The sequence below is a fragment of the Oncorhynchus tshawytscha genome, linkage group LG11 (assembly GCF_018296145.1).
Source record: "Oncorhynchus tshawytscha isolate Ot180627B linkage group LG11, Otsh_v2.0, whole genome shotgun sequence".
Classification (NCBI taxonomy): domain Eukaryota; kingdom Metazoa; phylum Chordata; class Actinopteri; order Salmoniformes; family Salmonidae; genus Oncorhynchus; species Oncorhynchus tshawytscha.
The window spans coordinates 760,001-782,913 of record NC_056439.1 but is presented as its reverse complement, the minus strand read 5'-3'; the positions used below and the strand labels follow the sequence as shown (position 1 = coordinate 782,913).

General features: G+C 43.8%; 1 protein-coding gene across 16 annotated transcripts in view; it reads left to right on the top strand.

Moving 5' to 3' along the window:
- The window catches only part of LOC112236624 (hedgehog interacting protein), a 49,823-nt gene that overhangs the window by 23,991 nt on the left and 2,919 nt on the right, over positions 1 to 22,913 (top strand). For all 16 annotated transcript variants that reach the window (XM_042329659.1, XM_042329655.1, XM_042329649.1 and 13 more), the window contains exons 6-13: positions 4,633 to 4,806; positions 6,724 to 6,867; positions 7,424 to 7,545; positions 10,248 to 10,371; positions 11,184 to 11,320; positions 15,060 to 15,141; positions 22,188 to 22,336; positions 22,627 to 22,913. The exon at positions 22,627 to 22,913 is cut by the window's right edge. In XM_042329659.1, coding sequence (XP_042185593.1) covers positions 4,633 to 4,806; positions 6,724 to 6,867; positions 7,424 to 7,545; positions 10,248 to 10,371; positions 11,184 to 11,320; positions 15,060 to 15,141; positions 22,188 to 22,336; positions 22,627 to 22,823 — 1,129 coding nt within the window. In that variant the 3' untranslated portion in view covers positions 22,824 to 22,913. The remainder of the gene's footprint in view (positions 1 to 4,632; positions 4,807 to 6,723; positions 6,868 to 7,423; positions 7,546 to 10,247; positions 10,372 to 11,183; positions 11,321 to 15,059; positions 15,142 to 22,187; positions 22,337 to 22,626) is intronic.

Below are 22,913 nucleotides of genomic sequence, written 5' to 3'. Positions count from 1 at the left end.
GTATGTCACTCAGTGTGAAATAGTCCATCTCTTCCTGGCAGAGCAACGACCCTGAAGGAAAATAATAAGAACCTCTCTGTCTAAATACCCTGCCCAAAATAACACATCATTAAACATTTTGTGGCTGTTAATATGAAGCCAAATCTTTTCTCTGGACTTGGAAAGTCATCACTTTATGGGTTTGAGTTACAGCTTTGAGTTGAGATTCACCCCAACATCGTAATAATGTCCTAACTCTGAGCTTTAATGAAGCGTCAAATCTAAAACCCAATGTCTCCAGACAACAAGCTCATTAAACACTCTTCTCGTTGGCGTGTTGTCGGTGAGTTCGCTTGTTTTTACATGTCAGAATTTTCTCCTGCAGTGGTATCATCTTACTCACGTACATAATTGCTCTTTTTCCATCCATGCATTACATGAGCACCTCTCTGTTTAATCAGGACATCCTTTAAATATACGTCTCAAACGTTCTTTACCTTTTGTCTCAATACGTGTCGTAGGCCCCAATAGTGTCAACATATGTTTAGGGCTCATTTTGGTTAATGCAGGGGTGTGTTAGGGCTTGGTTGGAGAAAAAGCATGCACACACTATGACCCCTAAGACTGTCCACCCTTGGTATGGAATGTATTGAAGCGTCACGCCAGCCTCTGACAATACACTCTAGGTTCCTCTCATAGAGATATAAAACAATACACTCTAGGTTCCTCATAGAGATATAAAACTATACCCTCTAGGTTCCTCATAGAGATATGAAACAATACCCTCTAGGTTCCTCTCATAGAGATATAAAACTATACACTCTAGGTTCCTCTCATAGAGATATAAAACAATACACTCTAGGTTCCTCTCATAGAGATATAAAACAATACACTCTAGGTTCCTCTCATAGAGTTATAAAACAATACCCTCTAGGTTCCTCTCATAGAGATATGAAACAATACACTCTAGGTTCCTCATAGAGATGAAACACTACACTCTAGGTTCCTCATAGAGATGAAACGCTACACTCTAGGTTCCTCATAGAGATGAAACACTACACTCTAGGTTCCTCATAGAGATATGAAACAATACACTCTAGGTTCCTCTCATAGAGTTATAAAACAATACACTCTAGGTTCCTCTCATAGAGATATGAAACAATACACTCTAGGTTCCTCAGAGATATGAAACAATACACTCTAGGTTCCTCATAGAGATATGAAACAATACACTCTAGGTTCCTCTCATAGAGATATAAAACTATACCCTCTAGGTTCCTCATAGAGATATGAAACAATACACTCTAGGTTCCTCTCATAGAGATATAAAACAATACACTCTAGGTTCCTCATAGAGATGAAACACTACACTCTAGGTTCCTCATAGAGATGAAACACTACACTCTAGGTTCCTCATAGAGATATGAAACAATACACTCTAGGTTCCTCTCATAGAGATGTAAAACAATACACTCTAGGTTCCTCTCATAGAGATATGAAACAATACACTCTAGGTTCCTCTCATAGAGATATGAAACAATACACTCTAGGTTCCTCTCATAGAGATATAAAACTATACCCTCTAGGTTCCTCATAGAGATATGAAACAATACCCTCTAGGTTCCTCTCATAGAGATATAAAACTATACCCTCTAGGTTCCTCATAGAGATATGAAACAATACACTCTAGGTTCCTCTCATAGAGATATGAAACAATACACTCTAGGTTCCTCTCATAGAGATGTAAAACAATACACTCTAGGTTCCTCTCATAGAGTTATAAAACAATACCCTCTAGGTTCCTCTCATAGAGATATGAAACAATACACTCTAGGTTCCTCATAGAGATATGAAACAATACACTCTAGGTTCCTCATAGAGATATGAAACAATACACTCTAGGTTCCTCATAGAGATATGAAACAATACACTCTAGGTTCCTCATAGAGATATGAAACAATACACTCTAGGTTCCTCATAGAGATATGAAACAATACACTCTAGGTTCCTCTCATAGAGATGTAAAACAATACACTCTAGGTTCCTCTCATAGAGTTATAAAACAATACCCTCTAGGTTCCTCTCATAGAGATGAAACACTACACTCTAGGTTCCTCATAGAGATATGATACAATACATTCTAGGTTCCTCTCATAGAGATGTAAAACAATACAGTCTAGGTTCCTCTCATAGAGTTATAAAACAATACGCTCTAGATTCCTCTCATAGAGATATAAAACAATACACTCTAGGTTCCTCTCATAGATATATAAAACAATACACTCTAGGTTCCTCATAGAGATGAAACACTACACTCTAGGTTCCTCATAGAGATGAAACACTACACTCTAGGTTCCTCATAGAGATGAAACACTACACTCTAGGTTCCTCATAGAGATATGAAACAATACACTCTAGGTTCCTCTCATAGAGATGTAAAACAATACACTCTAGGTTCCTCTCATAGAGATATGTAAAACAATACACTCTGAAACAATACCCTCTTGGTTCCTCATAGAGATATGAAACAATACACTCTAGGTTCCTCATAGAGATATGAAACAATACACTCTAGGTTCCTCTCATAGAGATATAAAACAATACACTCTAGGTTCCTCATAGAGATATGAAACAATACACTCTAGGTTCCTCATAGAGATATGAAACAATACACTCTAGGTTCCTCATAGAGATGAAACAATACACTCTAGGTTCCTCATAGAGATGAAACACTACACTCTAGGTTCCTCTAGGTTCCTCATAGAGATATGAAACAATACACTCTAGGTTCCTCTCATAGAGATATAAAACAATACACTCTAGGTTCCTCTCATAGAGATATGAAACAATACACTCTAGGTTCCTCTCATAGAGATATGAAACAATACACTCTAGGTTCCTCATAGAGATGAAACACATAGAGATATAAAACAATACACTCTAGGTTCCTCATAGAGATGAAACAATACACTCTAGGTTCCTCATAGAGATATGAAACAATACACTCTAGGTTCCCTCATAGAGATATGAAACAATACACTCTAGGTTCCTCTCATAGAGATATAAAACAATACACTCTAGGTTCCTCATAGAGATGAAACAATACACTCTAGGTTCCTCATAGAGATATGAAACAATACACTCTAGGTTCCTCATAGAGATATGAAACAATACTAGGTTCCTCTAGAGTTCCTCTCATAGAGATATAAAACAATACAGGTTCCTCTCTAGGTTCCTCTCATAGAGATATAAAACAATACACTCTAGGTTCCTCTCATAGAGATATAAAACAATACACTCTAGGTTCCTCATAGAGATATGAAACAATACCTCTAGGTTCTCTCATAGAGATATAAAACTATACCCTCTAGGTTCCTCTCATAGAGATATGAAACAATACACTCTAGGTTCCTCATAGAGATATGAAACAATACACTCTAGGTTCCTCATAGAGATATGAAACAATACACTCTAGGTTCCTCATAGAGATATGAAACAATACACTCTAGGTTCCTCATAGAGATATGAAACAATACACTCTAGGTTCCTCATAGAGATATGAAACAATACACTCTAGGTTCCTCTCATAGAGATATAAAACTATACCCTCTAGGTTCCTCATAGAGATATGAAACAATACACTCTAGGTTCCTCTCATAGAGATATGAAACGATACACTCTAAGTTCCTCTCATAGAGATATAAAACAATACACTCTAGGTTCCTCATAGAGATGAAACACTACACTCTAGGTTCCTCATAGAGATGAAACACTACACTCTAGGTTCCTCATAGAGATGAAACACTACACTCTAGGTTCCTCATAGAGATATGAAACAATACACTCTAGGTTCCTCTCATAGAGATGTAAAACAATACACTCTAGGTTCCTCTCATAGAGTTATAAAACAATACCCTCTAGGTTCCTCTCATAGAGATGAAACACTACACTCTAGGTTCCTCATAGAGATATGAAACAATACACTCTAGGTTCCTCTCATAGAGATGTAAAACAATACAGTCTAGGTTCCTCTCATAGAGTTATAAAACAATACGCTCTAGATTCCTCTCATAGAGATATGAAACAATACACTCTAGGTTCCTCTCATAGAGATATGAAACAATACACTCTAGGTTCCTCTCATAGAGATATAAAACAATACCCTCTAGGTTCCTCATAGAGATATAAAACAATACAGTCTAGGTTACTCTCATAGAGATATGAAACAATACACTCTAGGTTCCTCTCATAGAGATATGAAACAATACACTATAGGTTCCTCTCATAGAGATATAAAACAATACACTCTAGGTTCCTCTCATAGAGATATAAAACAATACACTCTAGGTTCCTCATAGAGATATGAAACAATACACTCTAGGTTCCTCTCATAGAGATATGAAACAATACACTCTAGGTGTAACAGCTCTCGTTGGTAGAAGGAGACCAAGGCGCAGCATGGTAGGCGTACATCGTATCTTTATTGATGACACCAAACAAAATAACAAAGTAAAAAAACGAAAGCACACAGTTCTGTCAAGCTACAGAAACTAAACAGAAAACAAGATCCCACAACCTAATGGTGGGGAGGTATGAAGATATGAGAAACAATGCATTTGATCGAACACTTTTCAATTTAATTTTGTTGATCAGGAAAAACCCGAACGTGGTGGACAGTAGGACCATGCGGATGCTGATAGAAGTGGCAGAGCTGCACAGGAAGCACCTGGGAGGACAGCTGCTGTTTGGCCCTGACGGCCTGCTGCACATCGTCCTGGGAGATGGCATGATCACCCTGGACGACATGGAGGAGATGGACGGCCTTAGGTGAGACCCAGGGGTCAGGGGGTCAAAGGTCAAGGGCAATATGTAGGCTATTTGGGGATTAGTCTGTGGGGATCATTCTGTCAGAATCTTTAGTATGTGTATCTCTTCTATGGGTATCTTTCTATGGGTATCTTTCTATGGCCATCTTTCTATGGGTATCTTTCTATGGGAATCTTTCTATGGGCATCTTTCTATTCTCATCTTTCTATGGGTATCTTTCTATGGCCTTCTTTCTATGGGCATCTTTCTATGGCCATCTTTCTATGGCCATCTTTCTATGGCCATCTTTCTATGGGTATCTGTCCATGGGAGTCTTTCTATGGACATCTTTCTATGGACATCTTTTTATGGGTATCTGTCTATTCTCATCTTTCTATGGGTATCTTTCTATGGCAATCTTTTTTGGGTATCTTTCAATGGACATCTTTCTATGGCCTTCTTTCTATGGGCATCTTTCTATGGTCATCTTTCTATGGGAGTCTTTCTATGGACATCTTTCTATGGGTATCTGTCTATGGGAGTCTTTCTATGGACATCTTTCTATGGCCATCTTTCTATGGGTATCTGTCTATGGGAGTCTTTCTATGGACATCTTTCTATGGCCTTCTTTCTATGGGCATCTTTCTATGGCCATCTTTCTATGGCTATCTTTCTATGGCCATCTTTCTATGGTCATCTTTCTATGGGTATCTGTCTATGGGAGTCTTTCTATGGACATCTTTTTATGGGTATCTGTCTATTCTCATCTTTCTATGGGTATCTTTCTATGGCAATCTTTTTTGGGGTATCTTTCAATGGCCATCTTTCTATAGCCATCTTTCTATGGCTATCTTTCTATGGCCATCTTTCTATGGCCATCTTTCTATGGGTATCTGTCCATGGGAGTCTTTCTATGGACATCTTTCTATGGACATCTTTTTATGGGTATCTGTCTATTCTCATCTTTCTATGGGTATCTTTCTATGGCAATCTTTTTGGGTATCTTTCAATGGACATCTTTCTATGGCCTTCTTTCTATGGGCATCTTTCTATGGTCATCTTTCTATGGGAGTCTTTCTATGGACATCTTTCTATGGGTATCTGTCTATGGGAGTCTTTCTATGGACATCTTTCTATGGCCATCTTTCTATGGGTATCTGTCTATGGCCATCTTTCTATGTGTATCTTTCTATGGCCATCTTTCTATGGGTATCTTTCTATGGCCATCTTTCTATGGCCATCTTTCTATAGCCATCTTTCTATGTGTATCTTTCTATGGCCTTCTTTCTATGGGCATCTTTCTATGGCCATCTTTCTATGGCCATCTTTCTATGGCCATCTTTCTATGGCCATCTTGGCCATCTTTCTCATCTTTCTATTGGTATCTTTCTATGGTAATATTTTTATGGCCATCTTTCTATGGGTATCTTTCTATGGCCATCTTTCTATTCACATCTTTCTATGGCCATCTTTCTATTCTCATCTTTCTATGGGTATCTTTCTATGGTAATCTTTCTATGGGCATCTTTCTATTCTCATCTTTCTATGGGTATCTTTCTATGGCCTTCTTTCTATGGGCATCTTTCTATGGCCATCTTTCTATGGCCATCTTTCTATGGTAATCTGTCTATGGGAGTCTTTCTATGGACATCTTTCTATGGCCATCTTTCTATGGGTATCTGTCTATGGGAGTCTTTCTATGGCCATCTTTCTATGGGTATCTGTCTATGGGAGTCTTTCTATGGACATCTTTCTGCTGGTATTTTTTAGGCCACTGTAGGCCATTTCCCAAAAACTTAAAGGACAGTAAGTCTTCTAACATTTGGCAAGATGAAGCAATATGGCAGCAGTAAACCAAGACAGTAGCTACAGTTTCTCCACCTCCAACACTTTCCTCCCAACTAACCAGTTGTCCTTTCTTGTGTGTGCTGTCCGCAGTGATTTCACAGGGTCTGTGTTGAGGGTGGATGTGGACACAGACTGCTGCACGTCTCCCTACTCCATACCCAGGAACAACCCCTACTTCAACAGCACCAACCAGCCACCAGAAATATTTGCCCACGGACTGCATGACCCAGGCAGGTGAGTGAAATGCTCCATGGCCATACCTAATACCTGTACCTACCCAGAGAATCCCACCAATACTTCACATACCTGATACCTGTACCCACCCAGAAAATACCACCAATACTTCACTATGGTGTGTGTGTATCTTCTCATATATTAATATTAGTATATAGTATGTCGTATTTAATTCTGAGTGACAGTTAATTGTGAGTGACTGTTGCACCTATTCCTTTCTAGTGTGTATCTTCTCAACTATGGACATGATCAGATCACTCCGTGTGTTACTGCCTCGGTTGTTCTGTGTCTTCACATGGTAAAAGGTTGATCATGAATTGACTGTACTAGGCTATGAGTTTCATTAGAACGTGTTCATCAATCTTACTGAGTTGTAGCTGGGTGTGTGAGATGTGCAGCTATTGATTTACAGTATCCCCGTTGCATGCCACTGTTTTATCATGTGGCACAACCACCCCAAGGTGACACTCAGGGAGTGACGCATCATCGCAGATGGACAGTGTCATGGCGTTCCACTGTTTTTCCCACTTATCCGTTCATTCCTGTCTTTCCCCAGGTGTGCCGTGGACCGGCATCATACGGATAACAACGGGAGTCTCTTGATCCTGTGCACGGACGCCAGCGGTAGGAACGCGTCTGCAGGGAGAATACTGGCGATCACTAAGGGGAAAGACTACGGTGAGTTCCTTCTTCTAATGGTTTTCCCTAACAACACTGAGGATGTGTCCCAAATGGCACCCTATTCCCTATATGGTGCACTACTTCTGAACAGAGTGCATGAGCCCTGGTTAAAAGGAGTGCACTTTATAGTGGACAGGCTGCCATTTGGGACCTTTAGGAGCCTGAGAGTGCCCTTTGGGAGTCTGTCTGGAATACATCAATGGGATATTAATGTTGCTTGTTATGAAAATAGCTCTGTCTGCCTTACAGTCTCATTTCATGTTCTCTCTCACCTTGGGAAAGTGTGGAAGAATCTGATGGAATTCCTCACAAATGACCTTTTTGGATAACCTTTCATTTTACTCTGTGTTCTGCACGAGAAAAACGATGTCTGTTTTTTTGGAACACAACTGGATTCTTTCCTGTTGTGAGAATGAAGTATTTGGTCAGCCTCCAACTTGTTCAGTACACAGTGTATCTGAGTAAAAAATATTTTAAAAAGTATCAGAAGTTATTGTGATCCACAAACGATTTGTCCTCGCATATCGTTGCCAGGGGAATGTGAGTTTGTGTCCATGACTAGGATTTATAGTTGTCAGCCACGATGAATATCTTGATGATGGGTTAGTATAGTTGAAAGCACACTAAACAGAGCCATGAGGATCTGGGGTTCATATTCTCCTTGGTGCACGTCAAAAGAGCATAATCGACACCAGAACACTCTTTCTAACACAATGAAGTAATGAGTGCTTATGTTTGGTTTGAATCATGTAGAGCTGTTTGTTTGGTTCTAATAACCACACAATGAGTGCTATTTCAGCCACCCGCAAAACAACCCCCCCTAACCCCCTCCCTCGCCAGCCCCTCAGCCTAGTTGAAAGCTCCCACCCATTCCATTGGCCACCTCTCACCCAGGACGATCACTGATTGGGCCAAATGAACCCAGACCCCGGCCCCGATTATACTATTGCCATGATGGAGTTGGAGTTCATTACCTATCTGATTACACCCTAATAGGGGCGAGAACTCCTCACATCATAATGTCCATTATTCCCATGTAATGACTACATAACAATTTACATTCATGCTGTCCCAAAAATACACTAAAACTCCATCATCAACCTTCTGCGCTATTTAGTATAACCATCACTTTATACGTTCAGTTTCAATGCTAATGAGGAGGTATCATGGCGGTTAAAGCCCTACATTACATTTAATCCAGTTTAGCAAAGTTGTTTTTAACAAGGCAAGGCCTCAGTCACAGTAATTGAGACCACCCTCCACTACGTACTAATGGACTCGTGACAGATGGCAGTAAACATGGATATCCAGGTTTTCTCTTCCTACACCAACAGAGAAAACAGGACTCATTAGAGTGGGCATAAATCACACCCAGGTCTCAGGGAGTCACAGTCATTAGACTAGGGTCCGACCATGGCAGCTCCAGGTCTCAGGGAGTCACAGTCATTAGACTAGGGTCTGACCATGGCAGCTCCAGGTCTCAGGGAGTCACAGTCATTAGGCTAGGTCAGGGAGTCACAGTCCGACCATGGCACCATGGCAGCTCCAGGTCTCAGGTAGTCACAATCATTAGGCTAGGGTCTGACCATGGCAGCTCCAGGTCTCAGGGAGTCACAGTCATTAGGCTAGCTCCAGGTCCGACCATGGCAGCTCCAGGTCTCAGGAGTCACAGTCATTAGGCTAGGGTCTGACCATGGCAGCTCCAGGTCTCAGGGAGTCACAGTCATTAGGCTAGGGTCTGACCATGGCAGCTCCAGGTCTCAGGGAGTCACAGTCATTAGGCTAGGGTCTGACCATGGCAGCTCCAGGTCTCAGGGAGTCACAGTCATTAGGCTAGGGTCTGACCATGGCAGCTCCAGGTCTCAGGGGAGTCACAGTCATTAGGCTAGGGTCTGACCATGGCAGCTCCAGGTCTCAGGGAGTCACAGTCATTAGACTAGGGTCTGACCATGGCAGCTCCAGGTCTCAGGGAGTCACAGTCATTAGGCTAGGGTCTGACCATGGCAGCTCCAGGTCTCAGGGAGTCACAGTCATTAGGCTAGGGTCTGACCATGGCAGCTCCAGGTCTCAGGGAGTCACAGTCATTAGACTAGGGTCTGACCATGGCAGCTCCAGGTGCAGAGTGAAGGAATGGTGCCATGTTTGCCACCACAGAGAATACTATTGTACACTCTTAGAAAAAAAGGTGCTATCTAGAACCAAAAATGATTTTTCGGCTGTCCTCATAGGAGCACCCTTTGTAGAACCCCAAGATGGGCTTCTACCTTGAATCGAAAAGGGTTCTCCTAAGGGAACAGCCACATAACCATTTGGAACTTTTTTTTCTAGGAGTGTAGGGAATAAACAGAGTGAAAATCCCTGCATCGCCCATATTATATGAGTGTAATATCTAAGATGTAGCTAGTGATATTTTGGTCAAGCTGTCAAATGACAGCTATCTTAGGCTGAAAATAATAACTTTTGACAAATGCTATATGTTCCAAAAAGTAATTTTTTTGGAGGGATACACTACTTTTGACCAGAACTCTATGGGCCTTGGTTAAAAGAATAGTGCACTTTAAAGAGAATAGGGTGCCATTTGGGGAACAGCCTCTGTAATTACACTGATCTGAGTTCTGTGTATCTGTGTTTATGTAGAGAACGAGGCATCCATCTTAATGATACTGATCTGAGGCCTGTGTATCTGTGTGTTTCTGTAGAGAATGAGGCATCCATCTTTGACCTGGCGACCAGTGGAGGAGCAGCACCTGTGGGAGGGTTCATCTACAGAGGCTGTCAGTCCAGAAGGCTCTACGGGAGCTATGTGTTCGGAGACAAGAACGGGTAAGCTTATAAGTTATAAATATTATAACAGGGTTTTTATTTATCGTCAAATGATCCAGATTAAATGTATAGCTAGTTTGAATCAAACATTGTTTTCTCATTTGGAACGTTCTCGAACGGTTCTAGTGTTCATTGACTTTGAATTGAACAAACACAAACAGCTGTGTTCAGTAACCCAACTTTGCTATGGTGAACGTAACTCTGAGGTAAACACTATGCCAATTGACGTCCATCCCCTGATTCTGTCCATGGTCACCGTGCCAACATAAACCCAGTGTTCCATCCACGTTGGGGGGAAAACATTACTATCACATTACTGACACTACTACTGCTCAGGCTCATTCACTGTAAATGGAGACGTGATTTCCTGCGCCGGTTGGTTGGTCCGTTTGGCTACGGCCTCGTGTTGTTCACACGTCTCATTGGTTGATAATTAATCTTCCTCTCTCGCTGAAGTCAAACCTCGCCTCTTGAATAAACAAAGGAAATAAAGACGCTGAAGGAAGTACGCTATTGAAACATCATGGCAATGTGTTTGGAAAAATGACTCGCAGCTACTTAGTCTCATTTCAGTTTTTGAAGGGCACGTTGTTGTGAAAGGGCGAGGAGGATTTTGGCATCATGTTTATTTGGAAACCAAAAGACTTCATGCACACTAAGGCACTGAAACACAAGACTGTTGTGCTGTGACCTAGAAGGAAACAATGTGCCGTTTTTGCTGACCCCTGACCTGTGCTTAATGCTAGTATTACTGTAACAGTGTGCTGATGTTGCGCTGTGCTTTTGTGTGTGCGTGTATGTGTGCGTTTCAGGAACCTGCGGATCCTCCAGAAGGGCTCAGCGGCAGCGAGGGACCAGTGGCAGGAGAAAGCTCTGTGTCTGGGGACCAGCAGCTCCTGTGGCTCCGCTCTGGTGGGACATATCCTGGGCTTCGGAGAGGACCAACTAGGTCAGTAGAACCAGCACAAAAGCTGTTTCCCAAATGGCACCCTATTCCCAATATAGTGCAGTACTTTTTGACCAGAGCACTATGAAAGTAGCGCACTAAATAGGGAATAGGGTGCCATTTGGGATCCAGCCCCAACTCTCTCTAGTCTAAAGGCTGGCCCCTACATGTATAGCCACATTATTATATGTCAATTTCTGTGTGTTTCTGGGTGTCTCTACATCTGAGCTGATGTTATGAGTGACAGCTTTTGTCAACAAAGGGTCTGGATGCAGAAGATAGATTGCAGAGTGTCAAGCCATCCTGAAATCCATGTTTACACCCAATGACAGATGTCAAAACTGTGGAAAACTCTAGTTCAGAATCATTGGGGCATTGTATATGGAACAATGGTACATGTATTTACATAGTACATCCCTGGAGTGCGATGTCAATGTTCAACATGTTTCCACTCGGTTGGGTTTAGAAACAAGACTGCTCCAATTGAGTTTCCGAGATTAGGAAGTGAGGGGAAAAACGTCCGCGGAGTCTCAAATTCAAGCCGTTATTCGAGTGATATTCATGATATTGGACCAGAAAACCAACAGAGGTCACACACGCTGTGTGAGGGGAACTAATACCTCTATCCCTTCCCTCCGTGTCACCTTTCCTCCATGGCACGTTCCAGCAAGAGGATATTAAAGTCTCCCTGCTTCCTGAAGGATTATATGGTCATTTCCATACGATAGCACCAGGCCTCAAAGAGCCTACTGATATGGCATGTAGTTGGCCACCTGGTGATGAATGTTTCTGGTCTGTGTTATTGTTTACCAGCCTACCAGTCATACCATCTTAGGTGAGGTCAGGTTCGCTACATCAACAAACCCACTGAACCCAATTCATTGTATCCCCGTTTGACAAAAGGACTCACTGTGAGCTCATGTTTTGCAGAGAACTAATTATCCATATTGGCATACAACGGGCACACAGGGTTAACCATGGGACTTGCCAGTATCTTGGCGTGGTGTTAGTTGAAGATTTTTGCTTTTGTTCATGATTTGTAAATGGGGCGGGGGTAGGAGAATGGTGGAGGGCTGTGCTGAGCTGGCCTGGCTTCCCACAACAGGGCCCCATTGACACATGTTTACAATTTGTCCTCTTATGGAGCCGTGTTGTGGGCTTTGCTCCTCATTAAATGACTCGCCTGGTTCCAGTCAGGAGTATTCAGTTGTCCCGTGATACTCACTCTATCCCAAGTCCCATGGCAAGTGCAGCGCTGCAGGGACCCTGAGCAGGGCCTCTTCTCTTATTTTCTCTCTGTTTCTCTCTCAATTTCAATATAATTTTAAGGGGTCTATTGGCATGGGAAACATACAGTTGAATTTGGAAGTTTGCATACACTTATGTTGGAGTCATTAAAACTTGTTTTTCAACCACTCCACAAATTTCTTGTTAACAAACTATAGTTTTGGAAAGTCGGTTAGGACATCTACTTTGTGCATGACACAAGTAATTTTTCCAACAATTGTTTATAGACGGATTATTTCACTTATAATTCACTGTATCACAATTCCAGTGGGTCAGAAGTTTACATACACTAAGTTGACTGTGCCTATAAACAGCTCGGAAAATTCCAGAAAATGATGTCATGGCTTTAGAAGCTTCTGATAGGCTAATTGACATAATTTGAGTCAATTGTAGGTGTACCTGTGGATATATTTCAAGGCCTACCTTCAAACTCAGTGCCTCTTTGCTTGCCATCATGGGAAAATCAAAAGAAATCAGCCAAGACCTTGTAGACCTCCACAATTCTGGTTCATCCTTGGGAGCAATTTCTAAATGGCTGAATGTACCACGTTCATCTATACAAACAATAGTACGCAAGTATAAACACCATGGGACCACGTAGCCATCATACTGCTCAGGAAGGAGACGCGTTCTGTCTCCTAGAGATGAACGTACTTTGGTGTGAAAATTGCAAGTCAATCCCAGAACAACACCAAAGGACCTTGTTAAGATGCTGTAGGAAACAGGTACAAAAGTATCTATATCCACAGTAAAACAAGTCCTATATCGACATAACCGTAAAGGCCGCTCAGAAAGGAAGAAGCCACTGCTCCAAAACCGGCATAAAAAAGCCAGACTGCGGTTTGCAACTGCACATGGGAACAAAGATCGTACTTTTTGGAGAAATGTCCTCTGGTCTGATGAAACAAAAATAGAACTGTTTGGCCACAATGACTATTGTTATGTTTGGAGGAAAAAGGGGGAGGCTTGTAAGCCGAAGAACACCATCCAAACTGTGAAGCACGGGGGTAGTAGCATCATGTTGTGGGGGTGCTTTGCTGCAGGAGGGACTGGTGCACTTCACAAAATAGATGGCATCATGAGGGATGAAAATTATGGGGATATATTGAAGCAACATCTCAAGACATCAGTCAGGAAGTTAAAGCTTGGTCGCAAATGGGTCTTCCAAATGGACAATGACCCCAAGCATACTTCTAAAGTTGTGACATAATGGCTTAAGGACAACAAAGTCAAGGTATTGGAGTGGCCATCAGAAAGCCCTGACCTCAATCCTATAGACAATTTGTGGGAAGAAATGAAAAAGCGTGTGCGAGCAAGGAGGCCTACAAACCTGACTCAGTTACACCAGCTCTGTCAGGAGGAATGGGCCAAAATTCACCCAACCTATTATGGGAAGCTTGTAGAAGGCTACCCGAAACGTTTGACCCAAGTTAAACAATTTAAAGGCAATGCTACCAAATACGAATTGAGTGTACGTAAACTTCTGACCCACTGGGAATGTGATGAAAGAAATAAAAGCTGAAATATTGTAATACTCCGGGTGTTGTGAGTGTGGAGTCAAACGCAGGAGACAGAGAGCGCAATGCTGTGCTCTTTAATTGCACCAACACACCACAGGGTGCTCACAATAATAACAGCCCCAAAACACAGGGAATGAAAAATGACTACTGAAAAATGCACGACCAGGAACTAACACGTTCCTCTACTACAGAGCCGAAGGTTACAATGAATAATCCCGCACAACAACCAGGCGGGCCGGCTGTCTAATAAAGACAAACTAATCATCACAAACAGGTGCTACCAATAAACATACAAGGAGGGGGAGGAAAGACAATCAGTGGCAGCTAATAGGCCGGTGACGACGACCGCCGAGCGCCACCCGACCGGGAAGGGAAACCACCCTCGGTCGGACTCGTGACAAATATATAGTTCTCTCTACTATTATTCTGACATTTCACATTCTTAAAATAAAGTGGTGATCCTAACTGACCTAAGACAGGGAATTTTTACTAGGATTAAATGTCAGGAATTATGAAAACTGATTTAAATGTATTTGGCTAAGGTGTATGTAAACTTCCGACTTCAACTGTATGTTAACATTGCCAAAGCAAGTGAACTAGATAATAAACAAAAGTGAAATAAACGATACAAATTAACAGTTAATATTACACTCACAAAAGTTCCAAAAGAATAAAGACGTTACAAATATCAAATTATGTTCAAATAGATAAAGTACAAAAGGGAAAATAAATAAGCATATGGGTTGTATTTACAATGCTGGTCTTCACAGGATGCTCTTTTCTTGTGGCAACAGGGCTTGTTAACTGGTTGTCCTTCTTCTCTCTCTCTCTCTCTCTCTCTCTCTCGCTTCGTCTCTTCTCTTATTTGCTCTCTCTAGATAGGGCTGATGCCTGGACTACATTTCCCATGTAACCCCTGTTCTCCTCACCCCCAGGTGAAGTGTACATCCTGGCCACCAGTAAAAGCATGGCTCAGTCACACAGTGGGAAGCTCTACAAGCTAGTGGACCCTAAAAGGTAAAGAACACAACTTTCTTTGTGTGCGTGTGTGCATGTGGCCTGCCCATATACCTACACATAGCAGATATAGTGGCAGTGCAGCATCACAACTTCACAGAGAGAGGGAGCGTCACACCTCCCTCCATCCCTTGTTTTCTACACCTCTTCAATACATCACACACACACACACACACCAGGGCTCTTATCCGGCCGGTTCCCCGGCCAACACAAATCTCAGAGTGGTAATTGGAGAGTAAGCATACAGTTTCTAACATCAGCACTACCAACGGGCCCTGTTAGAGAGTGAGGGAAGATAGGAGAGACGAAAGAGAGAGAGAATAGTGAGGAGAGGGAGGAGAGAGAGCGAGGAGAGAGAGAGAGCGAGGAGAGAGAGCACACGTGGCTCGCTGGGTATTTTCGTAGCGTTTGACAGGGCTGCTTATACACTCCTGGAGAGAACGGAGGGCACCTGTCGACGAGTGGTAATGTTTTCCTCATAGTCGTAGGGAGAGATTTGTTACATGTGACTGGAATACCTGGTGTTTGGGTTTTAAGGAAGGGATGCTGTGTCCCAACAATGTGCCCCGCTGCGTCCCAACAATCCAGGTCGCACACAGCTGATAATGTGCTGGAGTTTCTGGTGATAAATCTTACGAGAGGAGATGGTTGCCTGTTAATCATTGTTGTATGCTTGCTAAACATTTTACCATGTGTTTTACTCTATTCAATATTTTTGATAATCATGAATCTTTAACAAATGATGTTTGCGTCAACCCTAGTACATGTGAAAAACCCAGCACACCAGGAGGTATGTATACGGGGTGTATGAGGTCCCCCTCCACCGCAGCCAACATCTGAGACATGAATGTCACTGATATATAGTCTGAATCATGAGAAATTACATTGAACACAACCAGATCCTCTCACTTTCTAATTCAAACCAATCGCTCCTCAAGCTGTGTCTTTCCACCCTCAGCCACCCAGAAATCATCCAGTCCCCCTTTTCAGCACGACGGAATGGAGAACTAGAGATCCTCATGTAGGTTTAGGTCCTTCAGCTTAAGTGAAGTTGGCAGGGAGGCATGTGGAGCATCTAAAAACACTGGGCTTACAGTGGGAGTTAAGTCCAGGAAGGCGACAGAATAATGTTTCCTTAAGTCCATTTCACTTTATTGGAGTGTGTGTGTGTGTGTGTGTGTGTGTGTGTGTGTGTGTGTGCTTGCGTGTGTGTGTGCTTGCGTGTGTGTGCTTGTGTGTATGTGTGCTTGCCTGTGTGGGACAATAGAAACAGATCCCTGGCTAATTATTGCGAAGGTGATGACAGTACCAACCAAGTCACAATTAATTATGCCACAGATGTTTCTACGGGGCCCTTGCTGCCCCGCTCAACATTTTATTTATGTTTTTTGGCTGGACACATTTTTTCCAAACAACAATTCTTTCCACCCATATTTTGGGCTTGTTTAGTCTGTATAGTGGCCTGTGTGGTGCTGGGAGTCCGACTTCTACGCGCGCACACACACACACACACACACACACACACACACACACACACACACACACACACACACACACACACACACACACACACACACACACACACACACACACACACACACACACACACACACACACACACTCACTTCACTATTAGTACCTCGTTACAGGGAGGAGGGGGAGGGATGGAGGCAGCTAACGTTTCTGACCTTGCTGCTTTATCACGTCTGATGGGCCACCCGTCCCCCTCTACCCCTTCTGGGGTACCTGGCGCCCCCTCACCCTCCTCCTTTACAGAAGACTTGTATTTCTGAGAGGCGAGCCTGTGGTGGTCCGGGGGTCCCACAACATCCACCATCCACCCACATGGTGTTTTCATTACATGTATGTTTGGGGAAGAGGAGGGGGCTTTAGGAGGTAGGAGACTGGGGAGGGGAGTGAAAGAGGAAAATCACCTAAACCCCCCTGCAATGTTTTGGGGTAAACACAGTGCGCTGACTTCATTTGTAGGTATTTGTTTGTCAGTCGGGTACCGTCCAATAATAAATAGGCCACCATGCGTCTCAGTAACATCATTATACGTTGTCACTGTCCCATGTGGACACTGTCGTGGAAATTCTGTACTGAGTGAGATTTCATTTCTAAATATACAACACAGAGGCAGAGTAGGATCATGTGGCATTGTTTACTTGCTCTACTGTGGAAGGAGACAGAGCTGTTTAAAAATCCCTTGCCCGGGATTCAAACCTAGTCCATATGCATCACACTCACACACACAGACACACGATATGCCGTCTTCCCCAAGGCTTCAACGGGTTTCAGCTCTGTTTTTAATTTTTCCTTTTCCCCTCTTTCTATAATTAGATCAGTATAATGTCTGATTGAGACATGCAATGCTTCATTGAATATGTCTTATCTCAATTGCCCTGCCACACGCAGTCAGAGGTCCCCATGGGAGAGAGAGAGAGAGACTTTTATTTATTTCTGGTGCTAACATCCATTTAGAAGCAGAGGGGGAGGAGGGCTTTATTCCTTGAGAGAGGAGAGACACAAACAAACACCGCCTCCGGGTATTGGGTGGGTTGGTTATGTGGGGGAGGATGTCACTGGCCACATTGTAAAGCTGTACAGTATGTAACTGCCAGGTTGTTTATCGCGTATAAGAATGGAAGGAACAGAGCCACGTTTTATTCAAAACCAAATTCTGTCCCGTCCTCACGATTCCATCTGGAACCTGAATGGGGGGAGAGACAGTTGAAACAGTAAGAACTCCTGCTGATAACGGTAATAAAAAAGAGTTGTCTTTCCATCTAAACAGGCTTTTATCCAAAGAGGGAGGAAATGGTTCTCCTGTGTCATAATATACTTTTCACACAATTTAGGGTTTAGTTGAGTCAGGTGCAGTCCTCTGGTTGAATTGTGTTGAGTAAAGAGGTTGAGAAGACCCAGTGGACATAGAATAGGGCTCTCCTTTATGAAGTCACTATGGAAGTCACAAATTACAGGAAGCACTGGGGAGAAGGAGCAGGGAGGTGTGTGTGCGTGCGTGCGTGCGTATTCAGTGTGTATGGTACGGTAGCTCCCAGCTCCCAATATGCTGGCTAAAAAAAGCCAGCTCTTTTATTCAGATGTCCCTCCTAAATCTTGCTGCTGCACTACTGTGGTCCTGCCCTTGACAAAGTTGCTCCACAGCTCCACTGAATGGCCCTGGCTCCAACAATACACAGTACATTTCTGACACAATTAAAACAAGGGATGAAACCACAAAGAAGCCCCCAAACAATGGAGCCCGATGACAAAACAGCCAAAGGACTCACACTGGGCCGTTTGATTTAGCCATTGTTGGGAGGCACAATGTACACCACTCCAGGGCTTTTTTCTCACATACACCTCATGCCAATCAAGCAAGCCCCAGCACGTAGCCCCAACACATTCCTTCCCAAAACCCTCCCCACCAACTCCCAGGCTACCAGCCACCCATCACTATCAAAGCTTTAAGTGAAATAAATCTGATAGTCGTTAGAGTATCCCTCACTAATAGCATCACCTATATCAATCAGCTGTATGATTTGATCTGGGGTGACTTTTGAGGCGGTGAGATATTATAAAGAGGGCTGTGTTGTGAGTAAGAGGGAGCTGATCAGGGATCAGGCTCAGCATATGGTCCCTGGCGGATGTCTTCTGTTCTGGAACAAAGGGGGAGGTGGGAAGGGAGGCAGCTGAGCCAAGCAGAGCTCCATACATCCCTCCACCCCACCACCACCCCGCCTCCCTCCAGCCACTAGGACTACAATTTGAAAAAAATAAGCTATCTAGAACCTAAAAGGGTTCTTCGGCTGTCCACATTTGAGAACCGTTTGAAGAACGCTGTATGGTTCCAGATAGAACACAGAGGGTTCTAAATGGTTCTAAAAAGGTTCTACATGTAACCAAAAAGGGTGTCTCCTATGGGGACAGCCGAAGAACCCCTTTGGAACCCTTTTTTCTAAGAGTGTTGGGAACCAGCCAATAATGTATACAAACCCTAGATGGCTGATGATATGTATTGGCCATTGAGAGGTTTTTGAAGCCACCGGTCGGCCATATTGGCACTCCCCCCAGTAGGAGCAGTCCTCCATAGGAATTCATGGAATTCTACAGTATTTCAATTAAATGTTTTAAGGTCAAAATGACATGTATTGAAGTATTTTTTTGTTGTAGCGGGGACAGTAACATTAGTAATAAAAATATATATATACTTTAAAGAAAATGTTTTTATATATTTTTTAATTTATAATTTGTATGTTTAGCTCACATAATATAATTTAAGATTATGCATTAAGGTGTCTGTAATAGAATGAATGTGGAATGTAGACATTAATAAATCAATGTCTAAAGCTCCCCCCCAAAAAATTACAATGTGAGGGAGTGCCAAGATGGAGGCTCAGGGGGCTTCAAAACAGCGCCCCCTATTAGTCATCTAGTGTATATATAAATCACTGGGACCAGCCTGGCCCAGCCCCGTGGACACTCAAACTAATAAGCGGCCCTCCTTTAATTTATCAGTCTTCATCAGTCTGTGTTTTATGCAAGTGTCCTCGCCGAGTTTATACATTCCCACAGTGCCTGTTGACCCAGCTGCCTTTGTCAAGTGGCGCTCAGGCAGGTGTTGTTTTCACCCGGGACCATGGCCACCCATGGTACTAATACAAACTGATGAGGGGCAATAGCCGTGGCTGACCCCTGCCCGCCTGACACTATTAACAGTGTTGTACCCCAATCCTCCAGGGACTAGCTGTCCCCCTTTTCTCTCTCTCTCACCCTGGTCTCTTTCTCCCAACTCCATCACTCTCCCACCCTCTCTCTTTCTGTCCCTCCTTCTCTCTGTTTTAACTACGTGCAGCCTGTCACAACAAAGGCCCAGAGTGTGGATGAGAAAAGGCACAGGGTTGGGTGGGTTCTGAGGGGAGCGGAGCATGGGAATCGCCCCCCCACCCCCCACCCCTCCACCCCCTAGAGACCCCCTCTAGGCTCTGGTACTGCCCCGGGACTGCCATCAGTCAATGTGGCTGTCAGAACAACACTCTCCCAGCCACGGTGTCTTGACACCCCACTCACATACCCCCAGAGCCCTGACCAGGACCCCTTAACTCACTCACACACACAACACAGGCCAGGAGCCCCTCCTTTGAGCACTAACCAACCACAGTCAGTAAGTCAGTTCATTCACAACCAGACCCCAATATCACATTCAGTTGTGGCTCCTGTCTGTTCATTGGTCATTAGATCTCTATAGCATTATTTCTCTATAGCATTATCTCTCTACAGCATTAGAGGTCTCCCCAGCATTATCTCTCTATAGCATTAGAGCTCTCCCCAGCATGATCTCTCTATAGCATTAGAGCTCTCCCCAGCATTATCTCTCTACAGCATTAGAGCTCTCCCCCGCTTTATCTCTCTACAGCATTAGAGCTCTCTCCAGCTTTATCTCTCTACAGCATTATCTCTCTACAGCATTATATTCTGTCCAGGATTATCTCGCTATAGCATTAGATGTCTCTACAGCATTATCGTGCTTCTACACCTGCATTGCTTGCTGTTTGGGGTTTTAGGCTGGGTTTCTGTACAGAACTTTGAGATATCAGCTGATGTAGGGAGGGCTATATAAATAAATTTGATTTGATATCTCTCAGCGTTATTTATCTACAGCATTAGGTCTCTACAGCACCCAGAGAGTCCAGCAGGCAGAGAGTCCAGCAGGCAGATAGTCCAGCAGGCACACACACACACACTCGCATCATTATCATCATAACAGACTCTACACGCATGCACTGACCACTCCACAGCACTCCCACCAGGCTCTCTGTTTTCCATACCACTACCACTGTGTGTGTGTGTGTGTGTGTGTGTGTGTGTGTGTGTGTGTGTGTATGTGTGTGTGTGTGTGTGTGTGTGTGTGTGTGTGTGCGCCTGATGGATATGTCAATACACTGCCTGGCTGAGGCTTGTCTTGCCTCATTAGTCAATGCTGTTTAGCCCCATCCACACACACAGGAACACACACAAGCTAACAGGCAATTCACATTTGAATTCCTTCACGTAGAACACTGCTATATTATTTCCAGGTTTTTGAGCCCAGGCCGGAGCGTGATATGAAATGATCATACTGTAAGCCTCCTTTGGGCCAGTGCGTGTGTTCAATGTTTGTCTTGTTATGAGATGATCACAATATGTCTGTTTAGTATGCTGCCTGTTGGCAGTGTGGTTGGATATGTTTGCGGGTGTGTGCTACATCTGTGTGTGTGTGTGTGTGTGTGTGTGTGTGTGTGTGTGTGTGTGTGTGTGTGTGTGTGTGTGTGGGGGGTGTTTATGAGTCTCCTGTCATGCTGAATTGCAGCAGCAAATGGCTGTTCTCGGTGGCCTGTTCCCGGTGGCCTAGACACACACACACACACACACACACACACACACACACACACACACACACAGTGGTAGTGGTATGGAAAACAGAGAGCCTCATATCCTCAGTGGAAATAAAACCCTGGTCCAGTCATTCAGTCAGTCCACCATTCTCCCAGCCTCCCAACCTCTGATGCTCCAAATGAATTATTATACTCAAAAACTCATTAACAATATTCCAGAAAGAACCCTGTCACACACAGACTCTCTCCGTACTCAAACATTCATTCTCCCTCCATGACTCCTTTCCATCACATCAATGTTATATAAAGGCACATTCTGGTGGAGTCGTTTCCTCTTCCCTGTTGTGCATAGTTAAGTGTTCTGCTGCTATGGCACCACTGCTGCTGTCTCTATTGTGTGTGTGTGTGTGTGTGTGTGTGTGTGTGTGTGTGTGTGTGTGTGTGTGTGTGTGTGTGTGTGTGTGTGTGTGTGTGTGTGTGTGTGTGTGTGTGTGTGTGTGTGTGTGTGTGTGTGTGTGTGTGTGTGTGTGTGTGTGTGTGTGTGTGTATGTGTGAGAGAATATGGTGTGTGAAAGAAAGGCCACATATCCGTACGTAATGCCTCAGAACAGTGTGCATGAGCATTTAGAGTGTGTGACCGTTGCCCTCCCTGTGTGGCCCCTGCAGGCCCGCGGTCCCTAAGGAGTGTCAGAGACAGGTGGAGGCCCCGGAGCTGCTGGGAACGGCCTGCTCACGGCAGTGTAAGAACGGACACTGCACCCCCACCGGGAAGTGTTGCTGCAGCACCGGCTGGGAGGGACCCTTCTGCAGAGTGGGTGAGTCAGAGAAAAGTGCTGTCTGAAGTGTTCAACCATAACCTAGAATATTAGTAGAACATTACATAATAACCCTCTGCAGAGTAGCTGAGACCTACTGTATGACAAGAGTGACACAATAATGTGAACAATTCTACTGTATATCTTGAGTAATGTTGATATTTATCAAATAGACTAGTTTGGATCCATAGTGGACCCACATAAAGTGTTTATGAATGTTTTGTTATCGCTTGTCAAGATAGTCAATATATCTCTCTCTCTCTCTCTCTCTCTCTCTCTCTCTCTCACAGCTAAATGCGAGCCGGCCTGCCGTAACGGAGGCGTGTGTGTTGAGCCCCACAGCTGCCTTTGTAAGAGCGGCTACTCGGGCGCCCAGTGTGAGAAGGGCGAGCGGGGCATGCCTAGCGACCAGGAGAAGGACGGCATCCTGGACCACATCATAGACATGACCTCGTACCTGCTGAACCTCACTAGCTACATGGTATAGGGGCATGGGGAGGGGGTCCACTCCCACCGCAACCCCCCCCGGCCCCCTTGCTCAACCACCGGAGAAGCCCAAGCAGAGCCTCCCTCCTCC